We start from the raw sequence: 27,483 nt of genomic DNA, 5'->3' as shown, positions 1-27,483 counted from the left end.
CCTCTGGGAGTCTGCACCAGAAAGAAAGGATTGTCTTACCTAAATTTTTTTTTTCTATCCGCGTTACTACTACATGCTCAGATGAGCAAATTTGCCAGACCACATGAGCAAAATCAAGGGTTGATTGAGTCCTGTCTGGAGCATGTAGAGGACTTTGAGGACGGGCCTGTTTGGTTTGGCAAAGGGTCGGCCGAGATTGCAAAAAAAACCTGGTGGACGAAACACCAGAAGGCGGTGTTTGTTAGCTTAATTGGCCGTAAAGGGATCTCGCAATTAGAAAAGATTGCAAACCTTGTCCAGAAAAGCCCTGCCGAGTGTGAAATGTACCTTGGTTTGCTCCAGGGTGCAATACAGAATGAACCTTCTCTCCCGGCCCTCACTTACTTAGACATACCAGCGGCGATTGAAACCAATGAAGAAGAAGTGACGACCGAGAACGAGGCAGAGCAATTCTCTAAAGTTGTGCCTGGATCCGGATCATTGTTGAACTATTCGGCCCTCATGAAACGGTTCAACTGCGTATTGACCGCTGAAGCTGCTCAAAGTATAGAAGAGGCAGTCGTCGAACGACTCAAATGTATTCTCTATTACTGCCAGTTCTGTCCAAGCGGCCAAGCAGATGTCGATTATATGCTGGACCAGTACTTTGAAGTCTACGCGGACCCTGTGTGTGCGGAACCCCAAGAAACCGAGGACCGATTGGACAGCGACGATAGCGAGGATGAGGCTCAAATTGAGCTGGAGGACCTGGAAACAAAATTACTCGACAAGTTCGATAATGGCCAAGATGCGTTGGAACTGCAGGCGTCGTCCGAGCTTGCAACTTACATGAAGCTTAACCCGTAGGCAAGTCCCAACTGCTGGGTACACGCCATCAAAAAAGTGCTATTTATTTATTTCTGTACATTATAACGAAGCTAGTGGTGTTTGCTGCGTGTTTTCCCCATATATACCTCTCGGCAGTTTCGATTCCGAGACGCGCGGCTTGCTCCTGCAAGTAAATCCTCCCAGCTGCTGAGTGTGGGTTCTCCTCTGATTTCGACAAGAGTCGCTTGTACGGTTGAACACAGTTTGGCGCAGCTGTACATACACGTTTCGCACGGACTACTAGTCTGCTGCCATGTTTGAATTAAGAGAGTACTCTGTGGACGAGGTGCCAGTGGCATCTTGGGCGATTAAGCGCGCTCTTGAATATATGGCCAATATTGAGAAAGAATGGGCCCCCACGCCGGCTATCGTGCTTAATGGGCCAGCCAATACCACCATCGATGTGAATTTGTATACCCAGCATATCAACCGTGACTTCTGGGCCGCGCGGGTATCTTATCACCAACAGCAATCATATGGCAAATTTCGGAAGTACCTAATGGAAAACCACACTGCTAACGAAGCTCGATACATTGAAAGTATAGAGTCCTATCGAGTTCTTACAGTGCCACCGATACTAACGGACTGGAACAGTGCCGTCGTTCGGTATAGGCTGCCGGGGCCGCTGTCTGCACGTGACATGGCCATTTGGTTGACTGCGCAAGAGACGGTGCCCGAGAAACAGTTCCTGGTTCTTTCTTTACCACGAAGAATACCAGTAGATGCAACAAAAGGTATTTATGTGTCCATTGAGCTTGTGGAACTCCTGGACAATGGAACGATCAAATGGACAATGGCCCAGACCTCGGATGCCGGGGGCTGGCTGCCGAAATGGGCCCAACGAAAGGCCATTGCTACTGAGATTGCCAAGGATGTACCCACTTTTCTTACCTGGCTTCGATTTCAGCCTCCAAAGCTTAATGGCGACCCAGATCACAAGGAAGAAGAGCCAAAACGCAAAAAAAGCTTGTCCATAAGCAGCCGCAGCCGAAGAAGCCGCATGTCTTCGAGGTCATCGATTCATTGACGGCATGTTGTTCCTTTCTCAATTCTGCATTTAAATTAGATTTATACAATCATCTACTTCCTGATGTTTTTGCCGCGGTCCGGGCCATTTCCTGTTGGTTGGTGAACGCCTGCTTCCATTCGTCGACTGGTGCCGCGGTTTTGAGAAGCGGCCAGAATTCTGCACCCACCCGGCCAAATGAGTGCGAGCAGTACGCCAATTGTAACCATAAGCTACTCCGGTCCGTCGATGACAGCGCAGGGGCCATATCTTCCAGGGTACTGGCCATATGGATCATGACAATGTCTCTAACAAATTCGGATACCTGCAGCGTTGTCTGGCCAAACACTGCACTAAAAGATGTGATAGTAGCAAAGACGTGTTCACGGAACATCTCCACATAGCGTTTGAGATAGAGATGTGGAGTAGACTTCACAGCATCCAAAGTAGACCACTGGGTAAATAAATACTCTTTGCGGGCGGCTAGAAACACATACTGGAGTTGCTTGGTGGCATTTTTGGCGCTTTTGAATGGATCGATACGTCTCAGAAACCCAACAGCCTTGATCAAGGCCGGCAAATGCGATGTCTCCGTCAACAGCCGGATGAGAATATTCAGCATAGCTCCGGTTGATTTGTCGACTTCGTCCACCAACGTTGTGATCGATTTGATATCGGGAAACCGCGTTTTCAGCCGACCGGCGAATGCGACAATGTCCAATGCTGCGCTGTAATGGCCCTGTGATACGCAGCTTTGTGCTAACTGCGGCAGCTCGAGGATCTCCTGAATCTTGTCTATCTGGTGATAGAGGGCCAGTTCAATAGCTAAAACATGCTCTGTAGATGTATACGCACGGTGAGGGGGGAGAAGGACTTTGTGACTCTTTTCTCTTGTCTGCTCAGCCAATGATTCTAGTTCCCCAATGAGCCCTGTCAACTCATCGAGTCCAGACGCTGCCGCGACAAAGTCCTCGTGGTGGCTCGCACCCAGGGACTCCACGGCTTTCTGGATGGCTTGCAACCCGTCCTCCAGGTGGCTCATTTCATTTGGAATAAGGCTTTGTGGTAAAGTCTTGAGCCGTTCTAGGTACGGTTGGTGAACATCGAGACCCGGACGGTCTCTTTCCAACAACTCCACGAGGTCCATGTAAGCAAGCTAAGCGTTGATCATCGACCCGAAAGAAATATAGGTTTTTTGGCCAACTGGTCTACTATTTCTAATTAACTTCTTTTTCAAATATCAAATACATCTGCTACGTTTCGTTATAGATTCCTCCCTAAATCCACCCCGGTTAGCGTGCTGACACATGGAGGGACTGTTGTTCAATATCGATAGTGGCTACGCAGAGGCGCTAGTGCGCGGCTTCCGCAGTGGCCTGATTAGTTCCAGCCAGTATACGAATATGACGCAGTGTGAGACACTGGAGGACCTGAAATTGCAGCTATCTGCGACCGAGTACGGTAATTTTCTCGGAAACGTTCCTTCGCCGCTGCCAACATCTGCCTTTCAGGACAAGGCAGCTCAGCGGCTAGTGTCTCAATTCCGCTACATTCAGACTACCGCAGTAGAGCCATTGTCCACGCTTCTTGACTATATTACTTACGGCTACATGATTGATAACGTGGTTCTGCTTATTTCAGGCACGGTGCACAGCCGGGATCGCGGTGAGCTTCTCGAACGGTGCCAGCCATTAGGTTGGTTCGACACTCTGCCGGCTCTGAGTGTTGCCACGGATGTACAGGGCCTGTACGACACTGTTCTTGTTGACACCCCCTTAGCGCCCTACTTCAAAACCTGCCTGAGCTCGGCTAACGAGCTTACAGACATGAATGTTGAAATCATTCGGAACCGGCTTTGCAAGGCTTACCTTGAGGATTTCGCAGAGTTCAGCAAAACCTTGCCGTCCCCCAGTAACGAAATCATGCTCCGATTCCTTGAATTTGAAGCTGACCGCCGAACTATCAACATCGCCTTCAACTCCATTGGCACAGAATTGTCTCGCGAGGAGCGCGAGTCCTTAATGCCTGCTCTCGGTTCGCTTTACCCCGTTGCCACCAGCCATTTGGTTAGGACTGACGAGCCCGAGCAAGTGCGCAATATCATCGAGACGTTCGGTCCTATCGAGTTGGCATCTTTGTTCGATAACTCCAATCAGAAAAGCCTTGAGGACCATTTCTATCTCCGTGAAATGGAGCTTTGCCGCGACGCGTTTACCCAGCAATTCACATACGCTACATTCTACGCCTGGCTAAGGGCCGCGGAGCAAGAAGTTCGTAATATCACATGGATTGCCGAATGCATTGCCCAGAACCAAAAGACTCGAATCAATAATTATATTTCAGTGTTTTAGTAGCAATATAAATTAAAATTTCTAGCACTAGCTGACGGATTGGCGTCTGAAGAGGCCACGAGCTTTCTGTGACATCGTGGTATTCCGCCGATTCATTTCGGGCGTGCCAACCATCCATTCTGGAGGACTGCCGCTGTGGTTTGTAGCAACTGAGGTTCGTCTTGGTGGCGGCGACAGCGGCATGCCACTGGTACCTGATACATTCTCGGTACTAGTCCCGTAAAGCTCGTCTTCGGAATGGAAGTCGGAGCTGAACAAGCTCTCGTGGTCGTTTGCACTAATCTCTGTACTGATTTGCAAAGCTTCCTGTCCGACTTTTTCTTGCGTGGTCTCTTGGAAAAATAAAACATAGGCTGTGGCCATCCGCGTACCATCGCCGAAAAACTTAAAGGGGTAGTCTTTGTCGACTGCCTCGACGACTTCGTCATCGAACAACAGCCATCCATTCGGCGTATTTACAACAGAAACGTAGTGCCCCATGTGAGGGCCATGACCTAAATGTACAACAACTCCGGTTAGTTCGTAAAGCTTTTCCGGAGTCGGGCAGTCATCTGTGGTGACTGGCAGTCGAATATAGCGAGAGTACATCACGCGGTGAAGCAGTTTCACGAGTTTCTGTTCACTCTCGCTGAATTTGAAACGTTTCAAATGGAGCACCAGAATCTGGGGTGCTCTTTTAACCTTCATTCGTTTTTCAGCCTCCTGAAGAGAGCCACACTGGTCACAATGGAACTTGTTGGATCCGGCTAGTGTTTCCGAGGCAGAAAACTGGTTCAAGCAATGTAGCACTGAACTGTTGCGTTCCAGATCGATACTGAAATCAAGACATTTCTCGTCACGTTGTGTGACGGATTCACAGATCATACATCTAGTTTCACTGGTGATTTGGCCTTCGAAAAGATCGTGGGCCCAATTAGACCCGCGGCCGAGTTTGTCCAATTGTTCAATAACGGTATTTAAAAGCACATTGAAAAATTCATGGGCATCCTGATGCATGGATGACCGGAAAAGTTCATTTTCATGTTTGAGCGTCTCGATAAAGTTCATGGGTGAAGCCACTCCTGTTCGACTTTCGTTTTCCGAAATGCACTCGAACAAATCTTTGAGGGTGGTCAATAGCGATTGATCCAAATTGTAGTCGGCACAGAGGGAGTGGTCAAGATTGATGATAGGACCCTGAACTAGCGCTGCTCGTTTGCGTTTCTCGTTGGTGGCCAAAACATCGTCGGTGAACCCGACGATTGGTACGTTTTGTCCAGGAGCTCTCGGGCCCAGGTCTATACCTTCAAGTCCAGGGTGGGCCCTTAGAAAAGCTTGGTCAATTATGCCCGCCTCGGGAGACTGGGATGCGGTGGTGTTTGGTGGTCTTGTTTGTGTCGCGGGGTCTGGGAACGCGGGTAGACTGCCGCCACTACTTGCCAGCGAGCTGGCTGCCGCACTCGACATAGTGCCAGCAAACGAAGCGGCTATAGAGCTAGTCCGTGTTGCCCTTCGAGGAGGAATCGGGACTCCTGATTCTTCGCGGTCTTTCTTGCCAAACAGACCCCGGACAAACCCGGTGGAGGGAGAAGACGACTCCTTTGAGGCTGCCAACGGCTGCACAGGCTCCTTCGGCTTGTTAGCCAGCTCCAATATTATAGGGTGGGGTTTGAGTCCAGGCACCACCCGGCGGGGCGGCCGATCAACTTTCGCAAGCTGCAAAATCTGATTCCGAAATGGGAGCGTGTAGTACAAGCATTGCAGCACGGAGTTGCAATAGCAAGTATTTCCAAAGTTTTCAAGCCCAAATATGTTATGCTCTTGTGATGCATCCATCTTGGGTTCCAAATCGGTTTGCAATGGTGTTCCGTGGGCGCTTTGGAGAAGTGGGGATGTGCACAGCCTAAGCTGGGAGATGTTAGATCGGTTATCTGGTGTGCCGCTGCAAGTTGGCATGCATATGAATGATTGACGCACGGTTGGTAGCAAATATCAGGGGGCATGGGTAGGACAGGATTTTCAGGGCTCAAACAATTGACAGCTGCTAGCTGCGAAATTCACAGAAACCACGTGCATTTGAGCCCAACTCAGCGAGCCGGAGCATCGTAGCGACCTAACCCTGAGGAAAGCGAAAAGTACGTTACGTCACTAGGAAGCTCAACAGGCCTTGGGGTTCAGTGCAGCACGTGTATATACGTTCAAAAACTTGATTAATTTACAGGATTAGTGCCACGGTCTAGTGTTGCATGTATGCCGAAAGTGGCTGCATGCGCAGGCTGTGCTCGCGGATAATACTGTAAGCTCCGCCCAAAGTACGAACTAAACACAAAGAGAATAGGCACGAGAGCTGTTCAAAGCATGTGCACCTGCAACCAAAGCGATCTCGCTTGATTGTACTCCTCTTCGTGGCGGCCACAGGCCCGGATGCTTTCCTTGATGGAATTGGGCGCGATCAGCATGTAGAATTCATAAAATAAATACCAGCTCTTTTTATTCTGCTTCGTCTTGATAGCCTTCTCCCGAAATAGCAGCTTCTTCGTCCTCTGGAGGCTGCCTGTATCCACTTAGGTCTTGGAGTGCAATGCGGTTACCGCCAAAGTTTTCCATTGCCCAGTTCCATAGCATAAATAAGACTCCTGAACAGAAGAAAATGAGAAATATGGTCTTTGTTAGCTTTCGTTATGGGGTCATGTTATCACAAGATACTCACAAATATGAAATTGGCAATGAGGTTCATTGAGTTTGAGCGGTCGGTTGATTAGCTAAAATTTGGTTCTATAGCGACCACGATACCCCGCCCCAGATCCAACTGGGAACGGTGCCGAGAGATTGAAAGGATTCGACCGGCAAACTGCTCGCGATCTGTTGGTACACCATCATTGCTGGGTCAACTAGAAGAACGTCTATAATGTATCTTTAGAACTAACTCGCTCAAAAGCTGGGTTTAAGTCCTTCAATCGAAACCACTCATACAACACGTTTCAAATACCTATTTCCAATAGGTTCTGGCCTAGCACTCCGTCATGGATAAATTAAGCAACTACAACAGAGGCTGAAGCCCTGCAGCCTGAAATGATAGTCACAACGCGTCTTCGGTTATTCTGAGCCCCAGTTCTACTGAAAGCACTGGTCACCTCTGCATAATATTTTTTACAACCTAGCTAATCAATGCTTGAACCGCATAGTTCTCCTTTCGTGCTCCTTGGCCCAAAGCCTGCCGCGAACAAGCGTCGGGGTTGTCACCCTAACCCAAACGCTGTTTATAATTTACCACTCAGTTCCTATATAACATCCCTTATTTGGTGAGCAGATACTGTTTCAAACGCGCATTGCAATTTGAAATTTTTGGTTCGGCCCCGCTATAGAAACAATACACGTTTGGTTCCCATTAGTCTACGTGGTGAAGAAACAAGGTTGACTGCGCAAACAATGAGTTCCAACCAAGTCCTTTCTCGCACAGCGTGGCGCCAGTCCGACTCAGACTTGCCCAGCGAGGATGATTCCAGCGTTCTAGCCCACCACCAAGTAAAGCACCATACCGGCTATGAGCACGGTTACTCTTATGCCCCTGAGGTCAGAGCTGGATCCATTTTGTACGCTACGGATACGTCGTCTCCCGATATTCCGGGCCCTTCGGCAGGTGGTCCAGCAAAAGCTGTTACTATGCGCTCAGTGCCCTACGCAGTGAATGATATCCCTGATAATAATAGCAGCCATTACGACTATGAACCTGAAGATGGCCCCATGGGACCACCAGACGGCGTGGCACCTCCCCAAATTCACTCCCCCGAGCCGGATGGGCCTTTATCCGGGTTTTCACAGGTCCCCAACTTGGATCCAACCCCAAATATGGTTGCAAACATTCGTCACTTGTCTCCAGATGTGGGAAGCTTGTATTCGGATGCTCGCAGCTCTCGAGAGCCGTCACCTCGCAAATCCTCGCCGGCTTTCGCGGGTCACCGCAAGACTGGCTCTGCATCCTTAGAGTTCTGGATGCCAACTGGTAGCCAGAGCCCCCAACCTCAACAAAAGCTTTCCCCAAGAGCCAATGTGTTCAGCTCGTCGTCTTCTCGTGTTTTCGAGCTCTCCGCCGTACACGAGGGAGCAAACTCTGAGGCGCTTATGCCCCGGCTTAAAACCATTGAGCTTTATCGGAAAAACGCCCAAAAGAGCAATGACCCGGTAATCCAATTCCAGCTGGCACAGTATATGGTACAGACGGCGTTGATGCCTGGGTACGCTAATGAGGAGGAAAAAGTATTGAAGGAGAAACTCTTGAAAGAGGCCCTAGCATTTCTGCGAAGACTAGCAGAAAGAGGACATTCAGATGCACAGTATCTCTTAGGAGATGTTTACTCTTCCGGTGCGGTTGGAGGAAAACCTGACCACAAACAGGCTTTTCATTTCTTTTTGTTAGGAGCTAAACATGGCCACGGCGAGGCATCATATCGTGCCGCGTTATGTTTGGAAGAAGGATGGGGAACATCGCGAGACGCTGGTCGCGCTCTCAAATTTTACAGGGCTGCTGCCGCTCGCAACCAGCCAGGTGCGTTATATAGACTGGGGATGATTTATTTCTTTGGCGGGCTAGGAATAAGTGACAATTCCAACAACCGACTAGCTGGTATCAAATGGCTAACCCGAGCTGTGAACGCTGCCACAGAAATTTACAATCGTGCCCCTTATGACCTGGCAAAGATCTACGAAGCTGGTTATAAAGACATTGTATTCAAAGATCTTCCTTATGCTGTCAAACTTTATGTCCGCAGTGCCGAGCTGGGTTTTATCCCTGCTGCATTCAAACTAGGCCAGGCCTACGAAATGGGATTACTGAACTGCCCGCAAGACTCAGCTCTGTCCATCCACTACTACACGATCGGTGCTCTCGGCAACGATCCTCGTTGCCAACTTGCTCTATGTGCGTGGTATTCCCAAGGTGCCGAACCTCATTTCCCTGTAAATGAAGATGAAGCGTATGAATGGGCTTTACGGGCTGCCCACAACGGCCTTCCGAAAGCGCAGTATATCGTGGGTGTAATGCTTTCCAAAGGATTGGGCTGTGATCGTGATATTTATATGTCTACGCAATGGCTCAAAAAGGCCGCGGCGAACGGGTTTGAACCAGCAGTCAAACGCCTAAAAAGCGATGCGTCCAATGATTCCAACAAAGAATGTGTTATCATGTAAACTTGGCCAACGGACAACAGCGTGAAGCATCTGAGGAAGTGCCTCTCAATTCCTTATTTATCTTGGCATTCTCCTTTTTGTGCATCCTCTGACTTTTTTTTTTCAATATTGTAGAATTTACATTATATATACTGGAGGCTACGTAGTAAAACTAGTTCTGCAGTTATGCGTCCGTAGCTAGTCCTCCTGATGAAGTGTTACCATATGCTACACATTCGCGACTGCCGTTCGCAATGCCAACAAACTCCGGCTGAACAGTCGCCGAAGACACGCCATGTTCAGAGAGGCAGTGCAGGATGTCTCGGCTGAGCTCGCTAAAGCTGTCGGGGGGCGCAGAAACGGCAACATGCAGGGTCGCGATTAGCACTTCGTCATTAAGCTGCCAAATATGCAAGTCGTGGATATTCACGATACCAGGAAGAGACTTGATATCGTCTTTCACTTCGGCGGCATTAACCGAAGGGGGTGCAGCGTTCAGCAGAACTTTGGCAGCTCTCACGCAGAGAGGAATGGTTCCCCATGTGATCAAAACAGCCATCAACATGCAAAGAGCAGGATCGGCGTAGTACTTCCAGGAGAAGTCCGTGAGCCAAACGAACAAACCCAGCACGATGACCACGATATTGTTGACGACGTCAGAGAGGACGTGTAAATAAACACCGTCCATGTTGAGAGGACGCTTGCTTTTAATGGCTTCCCGCGGACGCGAGTGGTGATGGTTAATATGGCTGGATGACTCGTCCATGGCTCCATAAGAGTGCTGTTCCTCGAGCAAGCGTCGCTCTTCAGCGGCAAGAGCTTCTGAAGGCATCAAACCTGCTGATGCCTCTTCATCTGCAGCGGCCCCGGAAAGCAATGAGCCACCGTGAACATGACTATGTCCTCCTCCGTTATGAGAGTGTCCATGGTCGTGGCCATCTTGGAAAACAAGTAGACCCAGAATATTTGATACAAGGCCGGCCAGACCAACTGCCGCCAAAAACTTGGGGTTTGTGATTTCCTCTGGGTTGAAGAACCGGTTGAATGCTTGAATAATTAAAGTAAAGCACAGGTAAAGCAGCGTGGCACCATTGATGAGAGCACCCAGAACTTCGGCCCGACGGAGTCCATACGTGTAGCGGGCATCCGGTTTGGCCTTTGCAAGTTTCATGGCTGCCATTGCCACTCCTAGGGAGAGCAAATCGCTGAAAACGTGGAAACTGTCACCAATGAGCGTCAGGGAGCGAAGCATAAGACCGGTGATGAGCTCCAGCAGAAAGAATATCAGCTGGATTAGGACCAGGATTTGGAGTTTGTGCCAGTTGTTCATTTTTGGTCACTAAAAGTTTAGTTCAAATGTTCGGTCGCGGCAACAAAATCTACCGTCTTTCGTGCTGGTCGGACTAGGCTAGCAATGGATGGCTCTGTCCTCTGGGAAAATACAACCGATAGAAGGGATTACAAATGCCCTGCGCTAATCTCCCTGCAGGATATATGGCTCGAGCATGTAGGTTGCATTAGGTTGCCTTTTTTTCCTGGAAAAAAATCGTGGTATAAAAAGTGGGCGGTCGAATTAGATGCCCCGACCTCTACTCGTGCTCTCTGAGTGGCATCAGATTCAAGTTGATAGAAGCTTCAATGCGATGTCCAGCCTTTTCATGTTTGCAGATCCTGCAAATTTTTCCTGCAAAGGGCAGGGTTCGCACTTTGCCACAGCAGTTTGCCCGTTCTGAAGAAACAGTGCTTTATACCACCAACTTCAATGCATAAGCAACCAATCCGTGTACCTATTTCACAACATCAAGCGGCTAGTTGCGGCTTTTCGTGCTCCTGAGATCGACTTTTTCAGGCACCCTGTGACGTATGCAATCTACCTATCACATAGGGTACTCTGCCTGGTGCAGGGCGATATTCTGGGTACTGATTTTGAGATCACATTTATCGAATTTTGAACTAGAGTGGCCATGCTCGGGTAAAGCGTAATATTAGCTGCACTACTGTCTGCCCCGTCTTGCGATATACGAGAAACCACCTGTCGAAACACACCATAGCATCACGTGACTTAAAAGAAACGAAACCCTGCAGTGTCTGACCGACTCTGCACTTGCTTGCAGGAAAAAGTTGTCGGTTTAACAGACCAAAATGGTTAAGGTAAATGTTAGCTTGAAGCTATGTATAAATTAGACATTTAAGTGCTCGCCTGCTCAACAGGCCAAAAAATATTCAGCCAACAAGTGTTTTGCGTATTGGTGCTCCATCCCCCACGACGCTGCCCCGGTTTTAAGAGTAAGCATAGAAATGAACGTTGTCTGTGGGGTGTGTCCTCTTTCAGGCACCATGTAGAAGACTAAGGCCGCCCGCGATACCGCCCGCGCCCACGGCCGCGCCCACGACCTCTACCACGGCCGGCATATGCTGTATAGCCCGCAGATGAAGAGGGTTGGGCGGCCTGAGGGGGTTTTATTAAAGATCTGTACTCTTTCTCCAGTAGCCTCCACTGTGACTGTATTGAGCGCATTGGCTCAATAATCTCCATTAGCAAGGCTTGCCACTCCTGTTCTTTTTCTAAGGGAATCTCCTTGGCGGCTTGAATCTTCGCCAGCGTCTGCTGAACAACATCGGCTAGCGCAGTATCGGGGCCTTTATTAATTTCAGATGCTTCTTCTAGAGCCCGTTCAGTGACCGCAAACTCAGTGGGTGCGGCTGCAATATTTGTCGTTGCATGTTGTCGTGAATCGTCCTCGAGCGGTGTGAGCTGCTGCTTTGCTGCAGCAGGCTCAGTTTTTACGACAGGATCTTCTGGCTTGGCCTGATTGAATAGCGCAAATGACGCTGCATACGGGGTGTCTGAAAACTCGACATCATCGGCTTCTGCCATAGTTGATTCAAATACACACCTGTTTTAGGGGTAAGGTAAGCGCTAAGTTATGATTACTTTGCAGCTGTCCAAAGGGCAGCGGACCGAAAGCCAATAGTTCCGGAATAGGGTTCTATACAGGCCACTTTAAAACATACAGGAAATCGCGCCAGTGGCAGCTGCATAAGGAATATCAACGCTTGTTTTTACATTTTAGCTATATATCTGGTATTGTATCTGAAAAATTGCAGCTCAGTTTTCCACATCTCTGATGGCTTGGCCCTTACCTAAGGGAAAAGACCTCGCCGTTGGGCCCCCGCCCTAGCTTTCCCAACAGCTAGCAGAGTGTACCCTGATTCTTTCATTTAGGGCTCGATGGCACGAACCATTGAGTATGTTTTACCAGAATTCACTCACACAAAGGGCCATGCGTTGGGGGTGACTGTTTTGACCCGAAACACTGCTGGCGTTCTCTATTCAGGAGGCCGCGACGGCCGTATCGTAGCATGGGCATGTCCAGAATCTAAGCCGTACCAGATCGCTTCTGAGCAAGCACACATTAATTGGATCACAGGACTTGCCTCGGCGGGCCATAGCGTTGCTTCCTGTTCAAATGATACTACTGTAAATTTATGGAACGAGTCGCTATCGTATTTCACTAAACTCGGGAACCACTCGGACTACGCTACCGCGCTGACGATAATGAAGCCTCAAGGCAGTAATGCTGACGATTTTATAGTGGTATCTGGTGGTCTCGATAGCCATATATATGGTTGGTCTTCTACTGCCCCCGGAAAGCCCGTGTTTGACTTTACAGTTCCCGGCGAACGCGGATCCGTGTACTCTATCGCTTCTTCCCACAAGCATTCTCTAGTTGCCTCCGGTACATCTGACTCCATTGTGCGGTTGTGGGATATCCGACAGGAGAAGAAGCCGATTCACCGCTTAATGGGGCATACCGATAATGTTAGGGCTCTGGCTATTATTGACGATTGGGTGGTCTCGGCCTCCAGTGATACCACGGTTAAGCTGTGGAATTTGACGAGCGGGAAACTATTCAAGACGTTTTCGGAACATTCAACTTCAGTATGGTCCCTCCTGCTCGGCAATACGCCGCCCGACAAAGGAACATTTCTGAGTGCGGATAGATCGGGCAAGGTGATTTCGAATTCTCCAAACGGACCGCATACAGTTCTGATGGCCCAGTCCGGAATAACTAGTATGTCGCTTTGTGGCAACCTTTTATACACTGCAGCTTCAAGAGAGACCCTGGAAGGGTATGATATCTCTCAACCGGAGCCTCTGTCAAAACCTACAGTTCAGCTTGAGGGACATGTTGGGCTGAGAAAGTACAGGCTACTGAACGACAAACGACGAGCGCTAACTCTGGATACAGATGGCAATGTGAAGATGATCGATATCACTCGAGGTATTGCTCTGGACTTTTCCCATAAGCTTGTCGATGATGACTCTGACACAGAATTGGACATGATTCTGGACCAGGTGAACACACCTCATGTTTTAGACAATTGGTGTCAAGTTTCGGTACGTGCAGGTCAGCTCGTTGTGAGGCTGGACGGGAGATCAGTTGGAAACACCGAGGTGTATGCCGATGAACTAGTGGAGGTTGAAGGTCTAGACTTCAGCCAAGTGGTGTATGACGATGAAACCCGGATTAACCTTGGGCAATGGACATTGTCCAACTTATTTACTGCCCTGATCGATCACCAGACGACAAAATACAACAACGCAGCAACTGTGAGCGATGTTGAGGATATTAAAGAAGTTACCCCTTTCTCAGGTACCAAAACCCCAGAGACGGTCCCTGAAGGCGCAGACAAAAACACAGGCAAGCTTGAGAAAAAGTCAAGACTTAGAAGAATCTTTGGTTTGAGCAAAAAGGATACACCTGCTGCGGCGCCCAGTACGGAGCCTGCGGCTACTGCACCGAACCAGCAACCTGCAGCTGCGACCGAATCAGCTACGTCTACTGCAGCTGAAGAGGAAGAGGAGCTCCCAAAAAACTTTGCCGAAGTGTTCAACAGCGCTGTCAAATTGCAATCATTCTCGCCTATGGCACCCTCTGATGCACCAAGCGTCACGTTCGATCCCCGAACTCGCCTGATCATCTCTGAGGTTGGGCAAGATGCTGGCGCGCCTACTTGCGTCTATAATCAAGTTATTGGCAAACTCAGCAACGCATCGGAAATTGAGGCCCTTGAGACTAACTTGCCCGGATGGGTTGGCGAGATTGTACTCCAGTCAAACATGCCTCCACGGTACCTCTCGAAAATTGGGTTCCTGGTGCTGTTTGAGAACAAAGAAGGACATGAAGCAGGACACATGGAAAAATCCCGGCTAATGGCGAACCCCGTGCTACGAGCCCGCAAAATTATGACCTACATTGTTAAGCAGATGATCCAAAACAAGAAGCTTCCTGACACAGCGCTGAATCAACGGCCAGAGGACATCGTTGAGCTTGTATGCAAAGACCAAGTGATTGATCCAAACACAATGTTATCTGTTATCCGCACGCGGATTTGGCGCACTGGCGGTGAAGTCCAACTACATTACAAAATTCTTGTAGATATACTGGAATAGATATAAAAATGTAAGTTATTGTACCGTCCATCTATGCACATAAGATCTGGGCAGGGGAGGAGAAAACTTAGTCAGGTAAACTTTTCATGGACAGCGACAAGGAAGCCACCAAGCTGTGGAGAGTGTATCGCACGGTGAAGGAGCTGGTTCGTGACCGCGGATACAACGTTGGACAGGCTGAAGTTGAAATCTCGCTAGGAGATTTCAAGAGCCAGTTCTGCAACGCCGACGGATCGGTTGCGCGTGGTCGGATGAATTTTCAGGCTGTGCCCTTCCCGGCAACCGTAGAAAAGTTCCCTCAGGTGGGCTCGTTGTGGGTTAATTTTTGTGATGAAGCATCTGTTGGTGTGAAAACGATGCGTGAATTTGTTATTCTCGTCGCCACAAAGCAGTTCTCGAATGCGCTTTTCATCTACCAAACCAGCATCACCCCTTCGGCCTCGCGGCTAATTCCGTCGGCCGCTCCTGCTGTTATCGAGACATTCCAAGAGAACGACTTGGTGGTCAACATCACCAAGCATGTTCTGGTGCCCAAACATTTGTTGCTAAGCGATCAAGAGAAAAAGGAGCTGCTGGCCCGCTACCGTCTTAAGGAGAGTCAGCTGCCGCGAATTCAGCGTGAGGACCCAGTTGCTCGTTATTTTGGACTCAAACGTGGCCAGGTTGTTAAGATTATCCGCCGTTCCGAGACGTCTGGTCGCTACGCCAGTTATCGGATCTGCTTGTGAGCTTTTCGGACCCCTATCTTTTATTATTATAACGTGAAATAATTTCTAGACGCATACTGTAGTTTTACCCGCCGATCTCGTGCTCTTCTCTTCAAAGTGATCGTTTGTGTTCATGCGCCCCAGGTGACGTCGGCTGACTCTGAACGGGCCATTCTCGGCTAGATGTGCGCTGCCATAATCGGTAGAATGCAGCACGTGCTTGTTCCCGTGGACTGCAGCTGTTTGTCTAGAGAACAGAGACCCATTGAAAAGCTGGGGCTTGAATTTTTCGACGCGGGCTGCAAATGGTGCCGGCTACTGAGTCTCAGCCCAATATTATAACGCTCAAGTGCCTCTTGGACGAACTCATGTGGGCCCAGCCGGTCGCCCGCAGGATGCATAACTGTTAGGGTACGCCTGACAGAGACTCACACAACTCTTCTAGTTGACATTCGAAACTGGAGCCAGTGACCAACATGTCGAGATCAAAATATCAGACGGTAGATCCGCAAGCTCCTCCTGAGCCCAAACGAGTGCTTAAAATGGTACTCCTGGTCGGCTCGATTATGGCGATGGCAGTGATTCTTTCGTTGGCGACGGTCCTAACTGGCCGTCCTGACGTTGCGCCGCTGATTCGAGTCGCCACAATCCCTGAAGACAAAAAGTTGAGTGCCGAGACAGAGCGCCGGCTCATTATTGTTGGTGACGTCCACGGCCAATTACACGAGTTCAAGAAACTGCTCAAGGAGGTCCGCTTTGACAAGAAAAAAGATCTCGTGGTCCTACTTGGAGATTTCACCACAAAGGGCCCAGACTCTCTTGATCTTATTGATAAGGCGATTGATATTGGCGCCATGTGCGTACGCGGTAACCATGAAGACGAGCTTGTATCTTTGTATGCTGAAGCACACCACCTAGACATCCCCAAAACCTACCCCCCACATGCCAGTGCTACGACCATTACTTTCGGCGAGCAGCCCACTCCGACCCTGGATCCTACCCCTGGCCCCAAACGTGATGATGATTCCAAATTGCCGTTCCCCGACTATTCGCACGAGGCGCCCAACCCCAACTTCGAAGTCGAGGTTGCCGATCGGCATCGAGACTGGCCACTTGCCAAAAAAATGAAGAAACATCATATGAAGTACATCCAAAACTGTCCGTCTGTCTTGGAGCTCGGAAATGTTTCTAAAAGGGGTATCAACGGCGTAGCTTGCCATGGTGGATTGGTTTGGCATCAGAGGGACCTGGAGGACCAGGACCCAGAGGTGACTTTGCGCATTCGAGGTTTGCTACCCCCCAACTATATGCAGCCATCTGAAGGTAAAGATGGTGAAGCTTGGTACAAATACTGGGGTGACGAGCAGCGCCGACGTCCAAAGAACGAGCGCTACCAGGTGTTCTACGGCCACGACGCTTCCAAGGGTCTCCAGCTGCATAAATACAGCCGCGGCCTTGACTCTCGGTGTGTGAAAGGCGGTGAGCTTTCAGCATACGTCATTACTGTGGATAGCAAGGGCCATTTCCACGAGAAGTTGCATCAGGTTGACTGTTCCGCCGCATAGGATTGAATCAATATATAAAAAATCAACGTATTTACTTAAAGCATCTTAGACATATAAGGTCCATCAAGCTCGTATCCAAGACGTGCGTAGTAGTTTCGGACACCAACACCAGAAATGACCGAGAGCTTTTGTGAGCCGTGTTCTTCTCGGGCAATCCGTTCGGCCTCTTCCATTAGGAGCGTACCGAAGCCCTGGTGTTGGAACTTTCTAGGATCACGCGAATGTAAGGGGACAGCACTACCGTAGACATGAAGCTCCCGCACCACACTAGATGGCTGAGCAGTCAATTCTGGGCGATAGGTTGTTTCAGGGTTGCATTTGCGCAGACGCAGTAGGCCGACCAGGATATCTTGGTGGGGATCCTCATAGGCCAAAAATGTCTCCCATCCACCATTCGCAACATAATCACGCCGAATAAGCTCAATCTGGTCGGGATGAACTCGGTGATGGACTTCTTGTATTCCTACCTCGCGGGTTCGAACGTCTCGGCACTTTGTACCGAAATCTTTCATGCGGGCCAATGCAAGTTCACGAAGATTACCATTCTCAACACCTGAAGACACCAGTGGCATAGGAATGTCGCGCTGAACACGATAGATCCGTGTCCAAGGGGGTACCAAGGCTAGAATGCGAGCCACCAGATCGACAAGAGCACTTGGTGGGTAGCTTTGATATAGGCCTTGCTTCCAAAGCTCGTATAGACCTGTACCCCGAATTACGAGAGTGGGATACAGCTTGAGGCCATCTGTGCGAAAAGCTGGGTTGTCGAAATACTCCCGGAACTGCTCCAGGTCTCTCTCCATGCCCATGTTCGGCAGATCTGGCATCATATGCGAAACAACCTTGTACCCAGCATCTTTGGCAACCGCGAATGTGTGGCAGACAGCATTCACCGTATGGCCGCGATTTGTGTCTCTGGCAACATCCTCATAAACACTCTGTACACCGACTTCTAAACGAGTGCAGCCGTATCGAAGCATGTCGCTCAAATGGGTCTCTGTGCAATAGTCGGGCCGAGTTTCAATAGTGATTCCAACACATTTTGTTGCACTTTGCTGGGCAAACTCCACAGCCTCGTCTACATCTTTGGTGGTATGGCCCGAAAGAGCATTGTGGAGGGCAGAAATAAACTCTTCTCGATACTGCTTGTCAAGCGACATGAAAGTTCCACCCATAACAATATACTCGACTTTATCGATGGAATGACCCAGGGATCGAAGCTGCTCAACCCGCCCGCGGGCCTGTTCGTATGGATCATAGCGGGCCCGGATCGCTCGCATCGAGGTGGGCTCGTACCCGGTGTAGCTCTGCGTTGAGTACTCAAAATCACTGTCGGGTCCGCCTGGGCAATAAACACAAATGTTTCCTGTATATGCAATGTGTGGACAGCGATGTGGCTTGCACATTACAGCCACAACGGCAATTCCACTTGCCGTGCGCACTGGCTTCGCTCGAAGTTTGGGCAGCAATTGCTTTTTATAGTTCTCAGGAATCGCTGCTATAATATCTGTTAGCCGCGGTTGGGCTGAGAGCTTGTATTTTTTCGCATAGCGGCCAACAACTGCATTCAGATTCACATCTTTGCGTTGTTGGACGCTCTGGACGAGCTCGACAGAAATATCAGAGCAGCAGCGGAGAAACCGCTCACGTTCTGGAATTTTATTCATCGATCAAGTGGCACGTTTCAAGCAATCTAAGTATATCCTCTTCTGCCGTTGCCGTAAAAGCTGTCGATTTTTTCAGACGCTGGTTTTTTTTTCCCCCCGCTGGGTAAAACGATAGTAATCAAGACTCGAGCTGACGTCACTGGTTTTTTCTAACATCCACTCTGGCAATGGGCGATTATCCGAATAATGCCACGGTGACAGGAAGAAGGGGTGTCGATAACTCGGCACGACCTTTCACTGCTCCTGGTAGGATTAGAAGCGACGCCCAGCACGAATTGAACACGCCAGCTTTTTCAAACGCCAACGAGAATCCCTACGGGTCGCTTGGTGGTGAAGACTCTAGGTATAATTATGATTCGCGTTCTCAGCCGGCTGCGCATAGTGGACAGACTCGCCACCATGACGGTCCCGCGCACGACGCGTACGGTCCCGAAGCAACTAACCAAGCAGCCAGCATGTTTGATCCTCCGGCAAGTGACACGGACTTTTTTGCAAACCTCGGTGATAGCCCCCAGGCCGACTTCGAATCAACGCCCGCTGCTTCGTTCATGAACGAGCGCAACCCTCAGCTGGAGTCTGCACCAGGTGATGACTTCTTCAATGACCAGGAAGATGGGTGGCCTTTACAGGGTTCTCCATTTTTGAAGGAAAACGACGACGGCGATTTTGACAGACTAGATGATGAGACGGCTCAAACCAATAGAGATGACCCTGGATACCCTCAACCTCAAGTGGAATCCCAACCTGAAGTTTGGCCGAGTGAACAGCCTGCTCAGCATGTGGTCCAGCATGAGGACCAACACGAGGCCGATCCCGAGGCACTGCCAGAGCCCGTGGCTCAGCAGGACCCCCAAGCTCCAGCTACACCATCGGCTCTCAACTTGGATCTGGATGACGATTTCTTAGGTGACTCTCCGGGGCCGGCTCCTCAGGCTCAACCAGCTACGCAACCCGGTGCTCAAGTTCAACCGGCTCAGGTTCAACCGGCTCCTCAACCCGCTGCTCAAGCTCAATCGGCTCCTCAGGTTCAACAAGCTCCTCGGACCCAACCAGCTCCTCAGGCCCAACCAGCTCTTCAGCAGTCTTTTTCCCTCAATGCTACGGCAGATCTTTCCTTCCTAGGTGACGATGATGATCTTCTGTCGGACGATGAGCCTTTGGCTCCTTTACCGGATTTGTCCAGTCATTCTTTGAGATCAACAGCCAGCATGCCTAGCTTCCACACTGATACAAGCGGTTTTGACTTGCCGTTGGAGATCATCCCTAAGACTTATCATCCTCGCCATCATGAACCACAACCTCCAGTGAATCCACCTGGAACTCAACTGCCGCCTCCAACTCGTTCGCACACTCCTGGAAACGATTCTTGGAGATCAATGTCGAGACCAATGTCTGCTGAGCCCTCGAGGCCGAACCCTTATGCCCCGCCTGTCTTTGCGGCTCCCCAGGCCCCTGCTCCTACCGCTAAAGCTCAGCAGTCTTTTTCGCCTTATTCTTCGTCGACCCCATTGAATCAGGCTCCTCCAAAGTCTAATCCTCATGCGGCGGCCGCCAAGGCAAACCCTTATGCTGCCGTAGCCCAAACTGAAAGCACAGCTAATGACTCTATCCAGAGTATTGCGTCAAGTTTAATCCCGAGACCCCCTAGTATCCCTATGGGTGTTTCTACTGTGAATTCTCGATCCCCTGCTCCGCAATCTTTGGGTGGTGTCTTAAGTCCTCCTGGCCGTTATGGTCTACCACCAGGCGCCTCACCTCGTCTAGCTGCTCAAACGCTCCCGGCTGCTCCAGCTGCTAAGGTCAAATCTACATTGATGAGAGGATCAAATCCTGATCCTTTCGGTTTCCCCGGCCTTGAAACGATGCAAAAACCTCCTCGCCGTCGCCAGACTGCTTCGCCTGCGCCTAGGTCGAACGTCGCTCCACCACCGGTGGCAAGCGTGCCCCATCCTGGCCCTAGTCGTGGACCTAGGTCAGTGGGTGGCCATTCTCGTCAGGGGTCGGGTATTTTATCACCACCGCCTAGGCTGTTTTCTCCCGCGCATTCACAACGTACTCCTTCCCAGAATCCGTATGCTCCTCCAGCTCAGTCGATCCAGCAGCCACCAGATTTGACCCCGCATGGAGCCTATGCTCCTAAGGCCAATATACCTGCGCTTCAGTCTCCCTATGCCCCACCTCCGGGCAATTATAACCCTCAAAACCAACAGTATGGACATCATGAATATCAGCACCCTCCGGGTGGGCATGAACATTCAGCTGGACAGTATGACTATCCTGGTCAACAAGGTAATTATAATGGTCAAATTGATATTCCTCAGAGTTATGCTAGTTCCCAAGCCCACTACGACCAGCAGCATCAAGAATATTATCCTCAGGGACCCCATGGTCACGAGCACAGCGAAGGCAACTTCGCACCTCCACACGTCCAGCACCCTGGCTATAACCCTCAGGCATCTAATCATCCTCAAGCCCATCAGGGACAGCAAGCATACAATGATCCTCGAGCTCAGCAGGGATACTCACAGAGTTCTTACGAGCCGGCTCCAGGTCAATATGCGCCTCCACGCGCTCAGGCTCAAGGGCCTTATCAGGGTCATGTTCCTTCACAAGCTTATGCACCACAAGGCCCTGCTCCGCAGGCTGACGCCTCCTCGCATGGTTATGGCCCGTCGCAAGGATATGCCCCTCCACCAGCTAACGCTCCTCCACGCGGACATGCTCCTCCTCAAGCGCAGGCTCCTCGGGCTCAAGCTCCTCCTCAGGTCCAGGCTCCTCCTCAGGTCCAGGCTCCCCCTCAGGTCCAGGCTCCTCCTCAGGTCCAGGCTCCTCCTCAGGTCCAGGCTCCCCCTCAGGTCCAGGCTCCTCCTCAGGTCCGGGCTCCCCCTCAGGTACAGGCTCCTCCTCAGGTACAGGCTCCTCCTCAGGTACAGGCTCCTCCTCAGGTACAGGCTCCTTCTCGAGCCGACGCCGCCGGGGCACCGAAGACCGACATGTACTCACAAGAAGCCCACGATCCAAGATCTGAGTTTCTAGGTCGTATGCAGCAGGATCCTCACGCCCCTCAGAGTGAACAGAATGTTGACGCAGAGCAGCCGAATAGTTACATGCCCTCGGGTCCTGAGCACTACCAGAACGACGGTGCTGATGTATCTCATGCCCAGAACCTTACTGAGTCTAGCGTCGACTGCTACAAGATGCAACACTTACCGCCTAATTCATCCCGAAGTGATGATAGAGGCTACGGTCAGCCGCTTGGTGACCCCGATGTCGATCATTCTGAACCTATGAGAGCTCATGCAAACCCCTGCAAACCTGTCACAGCCAATCCATATGCTCCCTCAGTACAGGCAGATCAGTCTGATGGTGAGGTTCCTTTGGACTCCGAGAGAGCAGCTGCTCCACCTCCTTCTAAGCGTACTGTACCGGTTGCAAACCAAGAGAAGCAACCTCAGGGACCTAAAGAATCTAATACGCCACCTCAAATTCCTAAAGTTCTTGAAGATGAACCGACTAGTGAGTCCTTGGCGCCTCCTCCTGGGCCTCCAAAGGCCCAGCCTCGTGGCGCTAAGCCCAAGACTAAGACAGAGGACACCTCCGATCCGTTGGCAGCTCTTTACAATGCCCCACCGCGGAAACCTCAAACTCGTGGTAAACGCAGAGGACCACATCCTCCCATAAAATCGCACGATCCAGAGGTGGAGGAAGTACAACCGGAGCCCAAAACAGCTCCTGAGCCTGTTCAAAATGGGAATTCGACTTTCCGCAATCCTGAAGAGCAAGCTTTCGAACCCGATGAGGCACATGAGGAATGGCATGATCACGCCCCTAAGGTTACCGCTGCTACAGCTGCTACCAAAAGTGGCGGTAAGCGCAACCCGTATGCTCCGTCGACAAATGCTTCTGTTCAGCCTCCACCTGCTCCAGTGATTAATCGCAGCGACAGCCCTCTTTTCGAGCCTCCCCGGCCTCAATCGCCTTTGGATACTCGTGACCTGCTTCAAGAGTCCTATGGTCGACCACTAGAAACTCCTGTAAGTCAGATTATGGACGACGTCGAACAGCCTGGCACTCCACAGCACCAGCGCCCACAACCTGCAGCACACCCTAGGATGCCACCCCCGCCCGAAGTTTTGACTCCTAAAGTTGATCACGGTAACTGGGCAACTGAGGAGCCTGAGATTTCACCCCGCGGTGGTCATGTACAGCGTTCACCCCAGCAGCCTAAGGCTGTCAATGGTGCAGTTGCCCGTGGAAAGAAGCGGAACCCTTATGCGCCGGCTGGTAATGTCGAAAACATTCGTCAATCTGCCCGCTATCCTGGTATACCTCCAGCTGTAGCTGCAGCGGCAGCTATGACTGCCCCCATTAACAGGCCGCCCAGTTCTATTAGCCGGCCCGGAAGTGTATCGAATGATTTGCATCTCTCGCGGCCTCCTAGTGAACTTGCTGAGCCCAAAGTGCCAGAACTGCACCCTGCTCATCAAATCCCTTTGTTTTTATTCTCCAGAGATCGCTATGCTAAAGTGCTCCCTGCAAGAATGTATGGTGCACCTTCACTGGTCAGCGTTCATGACGTTTCTGGCTTAAAATTATTGCCTCCTGTAAGGGCTAAATTTCCGGCACCTCTGGTTAATGCCAAGGGCGTTCTGAAGGGAAAGAAAAAGGAGCTGGAGAAGTGGATGGATGAGTCTGGTGATAAAGGACTTTTGTTACGCATTTTGAGAGTACTTGTGGAGCAACTGGATCCTGAAGCAGAAGAACTAGCACTCCGTCGTGTCTTGGATCCCCAAGCGGGTGAAAAGCATGGTCGCGACAGACTCGTTTCAGGTGCAGATTTGTTTTCACGCCAGCCTCCAACCGAACTTGGCTCATCGTTGGGGGATGTTTTGATGGACCTGGCTGTTGGTAACCGTGATGCGGCACTACAGAGTGCGCTGGATTCTCGTCAATGGGCCCATGCCTTGGTGATTGCCAAGTCACTTGGTCAGGAACAATGGGATGCCGCTCTCTTGCAGTTTGTTCGCGAAGAGTTGCGTACACAACCAGGTAGGGCCGGTCAGGAACTAGCATTTATCTACCGTGTCCTTGGAGGTGCTGGTGCTGCTGCTGCTGATGAATTGGAACCTCTCAGGTCGTCTGACAACTCTGCTCCTGGGTCTACATTCAATTGGGTCACATACGCATCGCTAGTTTTGGCCAACCGAACTCCTGGCGATGGCCCAGCATTAGCTGAGCTTGGTCGTAACCTTGTCAAGCGTGGACTCGTAGAGCAGGGTCATGTATGTTTGCTTTTGAGCGGTGAGCCTGTTTTCGGGGACTTGTTGAATGGATTCGAAGTACCTTATATCACTCGTGGAACTTCGGAACTTGCTCCTATTGATCTTGCAGAAATTTACGAGTTTGTTTTACTATCTCGTGGCTCTGCCATTGCTCCGTTCGGCCATCTGCTGCCCTACAAGGTCAACAAGGCCCTGGAGCTTGCTCAATCTGGTCACCACACTGAAGCGACAAAGGTGGCAGAAAACGCGTTGGTCATTGCTAGACATCTCAAGGCTGCGCCGCTTGTTCAACTCTGTGATCGTGCTTTACAGCACTGTGGGCAAGATCCCAGTGGTTCTTCTGGTCACTGGTTGTCTAGGAAACTATCTCGACCTCGTATGGATAGTACTTGGGTTTCGACTTTTAACAAGTTTGTCTCCGGCGAGGATGATGCCGAAATCGGACAGCGCTCGCTGCCGGGCTTGTCTGCTTCAGCAATTGCACGCCATGGATCTGAACCAATTATTAGTACATCTAGGGCATCACCTGCTCCTATGCCTTTAGCACCCATGACACCCATGGCACCTTTGGTAGCTGGTGTTGCTCCCCGTCAGCCCGCTGAAGTTGGTTATGTGCACAGTGTTGGCAGTTCGCCGAGATCTAACCCTTACGCGCCTCCTGCTGGATGGACCAAGCCTAGTACTCCGGTCCCACCGGTTTCTGAAGAGCCTGAGCTGAAAGCCGTACCCAAGCCTGCGCCTCCGCCTGCTTCTATGTATAAAGCTCCCGCTGCGCACAAGCCCAGGACGCGACCTGAGCCAGTTCCAGTGCCTCTGCCTGTGCCTGAGCCAGTGCGGGAGCCGGAGGTCGAACCTGAGGCTGAGCCTGAAGTCGAGTCTGAAGTCGAGGCCGAAATTGAGGTCGAGGTCGAGGTTGAGGTCGAAGAAGAAGTTGAAGAAGAGCTCACTAAACAGACTGAGGCACAAGCTGACTACGGCGATGATGCTGAACAAAACAGAGGCAAATATGATGAGCAGTACGATGGCCAATACGATGACGAGTACGCTCAAGACGAGGACTATGACTACAATGATTATGACCAGGATTATGATGATCAGTACAATGATCAATACAACGACGATCAGTACGATGATCAGTATGATGAGGGAGCTCCGGAAGGCGAGGATCTTGGCATTGGCAATTCGGCCCCCAAGACTGAAAAAGCGCCTGAAAAAGAGGAAAAGAAGGATACTCACAAGGGAAGCTGGTTTGGGTGGCTGCGTAAAGGAGAGGACCCTAACGCACCCAAGCCGATCAAGGCCAAACTTGGCGAGCAGAGCTCGTTCGTTTATGATGAAAAGCTCAAGCGGTGGGTGAATAAGAATGGGCCTCCACCTGAAGAAGAGGCACCTCCCCCTCCACCGCCCAAGGCCAAGGCCCCTGCGTCGCCTGCCAAGTCACCTGCAAAAGCTCCTGCGAAACCACCGGCCAGCAGTCCGGCTAAGCCTGAGCCAGGTGCAGGATCTGCCGGCCCTCCCAAGCCAGCGAGCAGCGCACCCAAGCCGGCTAAGGCCAATACCGCGTCAAAGGCTGCTCCAGCAAACGACATTGACTCGTTGCTCAGCGCCGCACCGGTTGCCCGTCGCAAGAGACCGACACGCAGTCGGTATGTTGATGTGATGAACCCAACATAAAACATATGCATGTACACTGCGGCAGTTCTTCGGATCTGCAGACAAGTAGAGATTCCCGCGTCGCCAAGATAGATTGTAGAGAATTTCGGAATAACTAAACACAAATATATATTAGAAAATTGGAGGAACCAGTTTCTAGTAAGGAGCTGGTATTTTTCAAAAAATATTCAACCACTGAGCTTAGCCTCGCCATGCTTGTCACCGACCGGTTTGGAAGCCTGGGGGGTCTGGTAGTACTGCTGATGGTGCTGCTGAGCCTGGGGCTGTTGGGCGGCTTGTTGGGCGGCTTGTTGCTGAGCCTGGGGAGTGTGGTGAGCCTGCTGCTGCGCCTGCTGGTACATCTGGCTCTGATCGTAACCTTGTTGATACTGCTGACCCTGATAGTACATTGCGTGCTGGACTTGCTGGGGCTGTCCCTGCTGCTGCTGCTGTTGAGGTTGTTGCTGCTGTTGCTGCTGCTGCTGTTGGGGTTGCTGGGCAGCCTGAGCTTGGTGAGCTTGCGAGTAGTCCTGGTTGCTGTAAACCATAGGATAAGAAGCATAAGGTGAGCCGTAGGCGGAGTTATACGCACCCATCGGTCCGTATCCCTGCATACCATACTGGGGCATGTAGCCATACTGGCGGCTGTAAGCCTGGTGCTGGCTGCCCATCTGATCAGCAGATCCACCGGTACCTTGGCCATCAGCCTGGTGACCGCCAGCAGCGCCGCCAACATCATCGCGACGGACCATGCCCTTTTCACCGGGGATACCAGAGGTTGGGCCAGGCATCATTGACGCCTGGTGGTGGCCCATGTGGCTCTGTACGGGCATCTGACCAGCATTAGGCAGCATCTGAGGGTGCTGTGGGCCGGTAGGATAGCCTTTGACATCTTGACCACCCTGCATCAAACCAACATCACCAGTGGCACTGGGGTTTTGCTGACGATAGAGGAAAGAGCGAATATCTTCAACGAATAGAGGATAAAGTAGGTCGGCGATACCTTCCTTTTGGGCAAAAGCAGCGGCACGGTCGAAAGGAATCCACACGCCCTTGAGGTGCATGGCGCCAATCTTGACCACATGGCGAACTTTTTCGGCCTTGAGCATACCGTCACGGCGTCCACGCGTCATACCAGCAACATTCAAAAGCTTGGTACCGTTGATCATATCGTTATCCTCACGACGGGCGACCGAGATGCCTCGGGCCTCCACTTGAAAGCAGAGGGTATTTTCGTCCTCCCACAACGTGGTAGTCACGCGGGGACGGGGTTTAGGCGGAACCATACCGGCGTGAACAGGGGTAGCAGCATACATTTGGTGGTTTGCTAGACTTGACATTTCCTTGGGGCCAACAAAATAGAACGACTAGCACAGATTGAGCGAGAGTCTGTGAAGGTGCTAACGTATGAACGAATCTTTAGGGGCGAACTAGCAAAAAGAGGAGCGAGCTAGTTTGTCAAAAGGCAAAATATGGGTATTTCAGTCGTCGATACTGGACGAATGATTCTGAAGCGATAAAAACGCGTGGAAAGGAAGAGAAATGGGAGCTGGGAAAAGCCACGGGTTATGTACAATGCGGGCCCTATGTGACGTAAGGCAGGGGTAAGGGCTGCTACTTGACGATGATTGGTGGGATCTGCATCAGTTTGCCACTACTAGCAGATTTTTGCGTCACCGCTACATTCCTTCGCAGGATAAATCTCTCGGCTTTGTTGAAATCGTCAGTTGCCGGCCGCCGCGCGAGGGGCTGTCGAACAGGGGCTGTATCGGAAATTACCTC

At 50.8% G+C, this 27,483-nt stretch overlaps 15 protein-coding genes across 15 annotated transcripts; 8 read left to right on the top strand and 7 right to left on the bottom strand.

Annotated features, from left to right (window-relative positions):
• Positions 1 to 81: 81 nt before the first annotated feature.
• B9G98_04301 (hypothetical protein) lies at positions 82 to 846 on the top strand (the record flags this gene model as incomplete). Its single annotated transcript, XM_024810858.1, has 1 exon — positions 82 to 846. One exon carries the CDS (start codon positions 82 to 84, stop codon positions 844 to 846), a length of 765 nt encoding a protein of 254 aa, XP_024666626.1.
• Positions 847 to 1,120: 274 nt separating this feature from the next.
• Positions 1,121 to 1,894, top strand: B9G98_04300 (hypothetical protein; the record flags this gene model as incomplete). Its single annotated transcript, XM_024810857.1, has 1 exon — positions 1,121 to 1,894. One exon carries the CDS (start codon positions 1,121 to 1,123, stop codon positions 1,892 to 1,894), a length of 774 nt encoding a protein of 257 aa, XP_024666625.1.
• Positions 1,895 to 1,943: 49 nt separating this feature from the next.
• B9G98_04299 (Conserved oligomeric Golgi complex subunit 8) lies at positions 1,944 to 3,020 on the bottom strand (the record flags this gene model as incomplete). Its single annotated transcript, XM_024810856.1, has 1 exon — positions 1,944 to 3,020. The coding sequence occupies one exon, from the start codon at positions 3,018 to 3,020 to the stop codon at positions 1,944 to 1,946; it is 1,077 nt and encodes a 358-aa protein (XP_024666624.1).
• A 160-nt stretch (positions 3,021 to 3,180) lies between these two features.
• On the top strand, positions 3,181 to 4,224 carry B9G98_04298 (V-type proton ATPase subunit d; the record flags this gene model as incomplete). The annotated part of the gene is made up of 1 exon (XM_024810855.1): positions 3,181 to 4,224. One exon carries the CDS (start codon positions 3,181 to 3,183, stop codon positions 4,222 to 4,224), a length of 1,044 nt encoding a protein of 347 aa, XP_024666623.1.
• A 27-nt stretch (positions 4,225 to 4,251) lies between these two features.
• On the bottom strand, positions 4,252 to 6,159 carry B9G98_04297 (Ubiquitin carboxyl-terminal hydrolase creB; the record flags this gene model as incomplete). The annotated part of the gene is made up of 1 exon (XM_024810854.1): positions 4,252 to 6,159. The coding sequence occupies one exon, from the start codon at positions 6,157 to 6,159 to the stop codon at positions 4,252 to 4,254; it is 1,908 nt and encodes a 635-aa protein (XP_024666622.1).
• Positions 6,160 to 6,693: 534 nt separating this feature from the next.
• B9G98_04296 (hypothetical protein) lies at positions 6,694 to 6,940 on the bottom strand (the record flags this gene model as incomplete). The annotated part of the gene is made up of 2 exons (XM_024810853.1): positions 6,694 to 6,867; positions 6,914 to 6,940. The coding sequence occupies 2 exons, from the start codon at positions 6,938 to 6,940 to the stop codon at positions 6,694 to 6,696; spliced, it is 201 nt and encodes a 66-aa protein (XP_024666621.1).
• A 692-nt stretch (positions 6,941 to 7,632) lies between these two features.
• Positions 7,633 to 9,390, top strand: B9G98_04295 (Protein SKT5; the record flags this gene model as incomplete). The annotated part of the gene is made up of 1 exon (XM_024810852.1): positions 7,633 to 9,390. The coding sequence occupies one exon, from the start codon at positions 7,633 to 7,635 to the stop codon at positions 9,388 to 9,390; it is 1,758 nt and encodes a 585-aa protein (XP_024666620.1).
• Positions 9,391 to 9,553: 163 nt separating this feature from the next.
• On the bottom strand, positions 9,554 to 10,699 carry B9G98_04294 (Zinc/cadmium resistance protein; the record flags this gene model as incomplete). Its single annotated transcript, XM_024810851.1, has 1 exon — positions 9,554 to 10,699. One exon carries the CDS (start codon positions 10,697 to 10,699, stop codon positions 9,554 to 9,556), a length of 1,146 nt encoding a protein of 381 aa, XP_024666619.1.
• Positions 10,700 to 11,716: 1,017 nt separating this feature from the next.
• Positions 11,717 to 12,247, bottom strand: B9G98_04293 (hypothetical protein; the record flags this gene model as incomplete). The annotated part of the gene is made up of 1 exon (XM_024810850.1): positions 11,717 to 12,247. The coding sequence occupies one exon, from the start codon at positions 12,245 to 12,247 to the stop codon at positions 11,717 to 11,719; it is 531 nt and encodes a 176-aa protein (XP_024666618.1).
• Positions 12,248 to 12,601: 354 nt separating this feature from the next.
• B9G98_04292 (hypothetical protein) lies at positions 12,602 to 14,827 on the top strand (the record flags this gene model as incomplete). Its single annotated transcript, XM_024810849.1, has 1 exon — positions 12,602 to 14,827. One exon carries the CDS (start codon positions 12,602 to 12,604, stop codon positions 14,825 to 14,827), a length of 2,226 nt encoding a protein of 741 aa, XP_024666617.1.
• Positions 14,828 to 14,913: 86 nt separating this feature from the next.
• Positions 14,914 to 15,555, top strand: B9G98_04291 (DNA-directed RNA polymerases I, II, and III subunit RPABC1; the record flags this gene model as incomplete). Its single annotated transcript, XM_024810848.1, has 1 exon — positions 14,914 to 15,555. One exon carries the CDS (start codon positions 14,914 to 14,916, stop codon positions 15,553 to 15,555), a length of 642 nt encoding a protein of 213 aa, XP_024666616.1.
• Positions 15,556 to 16,010: 455 nt separating this feature from the next.
• On the top strand, positions 16,011 to 17,099 carry B9G98_04290 (hypothetical protein; the record flags this gene model as incomplete). The annotated part of the gene is made up of 1 exon (XM_024810847.1): positions 16,011 to 17,099. The coding sequence occupies one exon, from the start codon at positions 16,011 to 16,013 to the stop codon at positions 17,097 to 17,099; it is 1,089 nt and encodes a 362-aa protein (XP_024666615.1).
• Positions 17,100 to 17,134: 35 nt separating this feature from the next.
• Positions 17,135 to 18,766, bottom strand: B9G98_04289 (Elongator complex protein 3; the record flags this gene model as incomplete). Its single annotated transcript, XM_024810846.1, has 1 exon — positions 17,135 to 18,766. The coding sequence occupies one exon, from the start codon at positions 18,764 to 18,766 to the stop codon at positions 17,135 to 17,137; it is 1,632 nt and encodes a 543-aa protein (XP_024666614.1).
• Positions 18,767 to 18,933: 167 nt separating this feature from the next.
• On the top strand, positions 18,934 to 25,722 carry B9G98_04288 (COPII coat assembly protein SEC16; the record flags this gene model as incomplete). Its single annotated transcript, XM_024810845.1, has 1 exon — positions 18,934 to 25,722. The coding sequence occupies one exon, from the start codon at positions 18,934 to 18,936 to the stop codon at positions 25,720 to 25,722; it is 6,789 nt and encodes a 2,262-aa protein (XP_024666613.1).
• A 167-nt stretch (positions 25,723 to 25,889) lies between these two features.
• On the bottom strand, positions 25,890 to 27,041 carry B9G98_04287 (Cell pattern formation-associated protein stuA; the record flags this gene model as incomplete). Its single annotated transcript, XM_024810844.1, has 1 exon — positions 25,890 to 27,041. The coding sequence occupies one exon, from the start codon at positions 27,039 to 27,041 to the stop codon at positions 25,890 to 25,892; it is 1,152 nt and encodes a 383-aa protein (XP_024666612.1).
• Positions 27,042 to 27,483: the final 442 nt, after the last annotated feature.

The sequence above is a fragment of the Wickerhamiella sorbophila genome, assembly GCF_002251995.1.
Source record: "Wickerhamiella sorbophila strain DS02 chromosome Unknown contig2, whole genome shotgun sequence".
NCBI classification, from domain to species: Eukaryota; Fungi; Ascomycota; class Dipodascomycetes; order Dipodascales; family Trichomonascaceae; genus Wickerhamiella; species Wickerhamiella sorbophila.
Note: the sequence above shows the minus strand (reverse complement) of the source record. Positions and strands in the feature narration are given on the sequence as shown.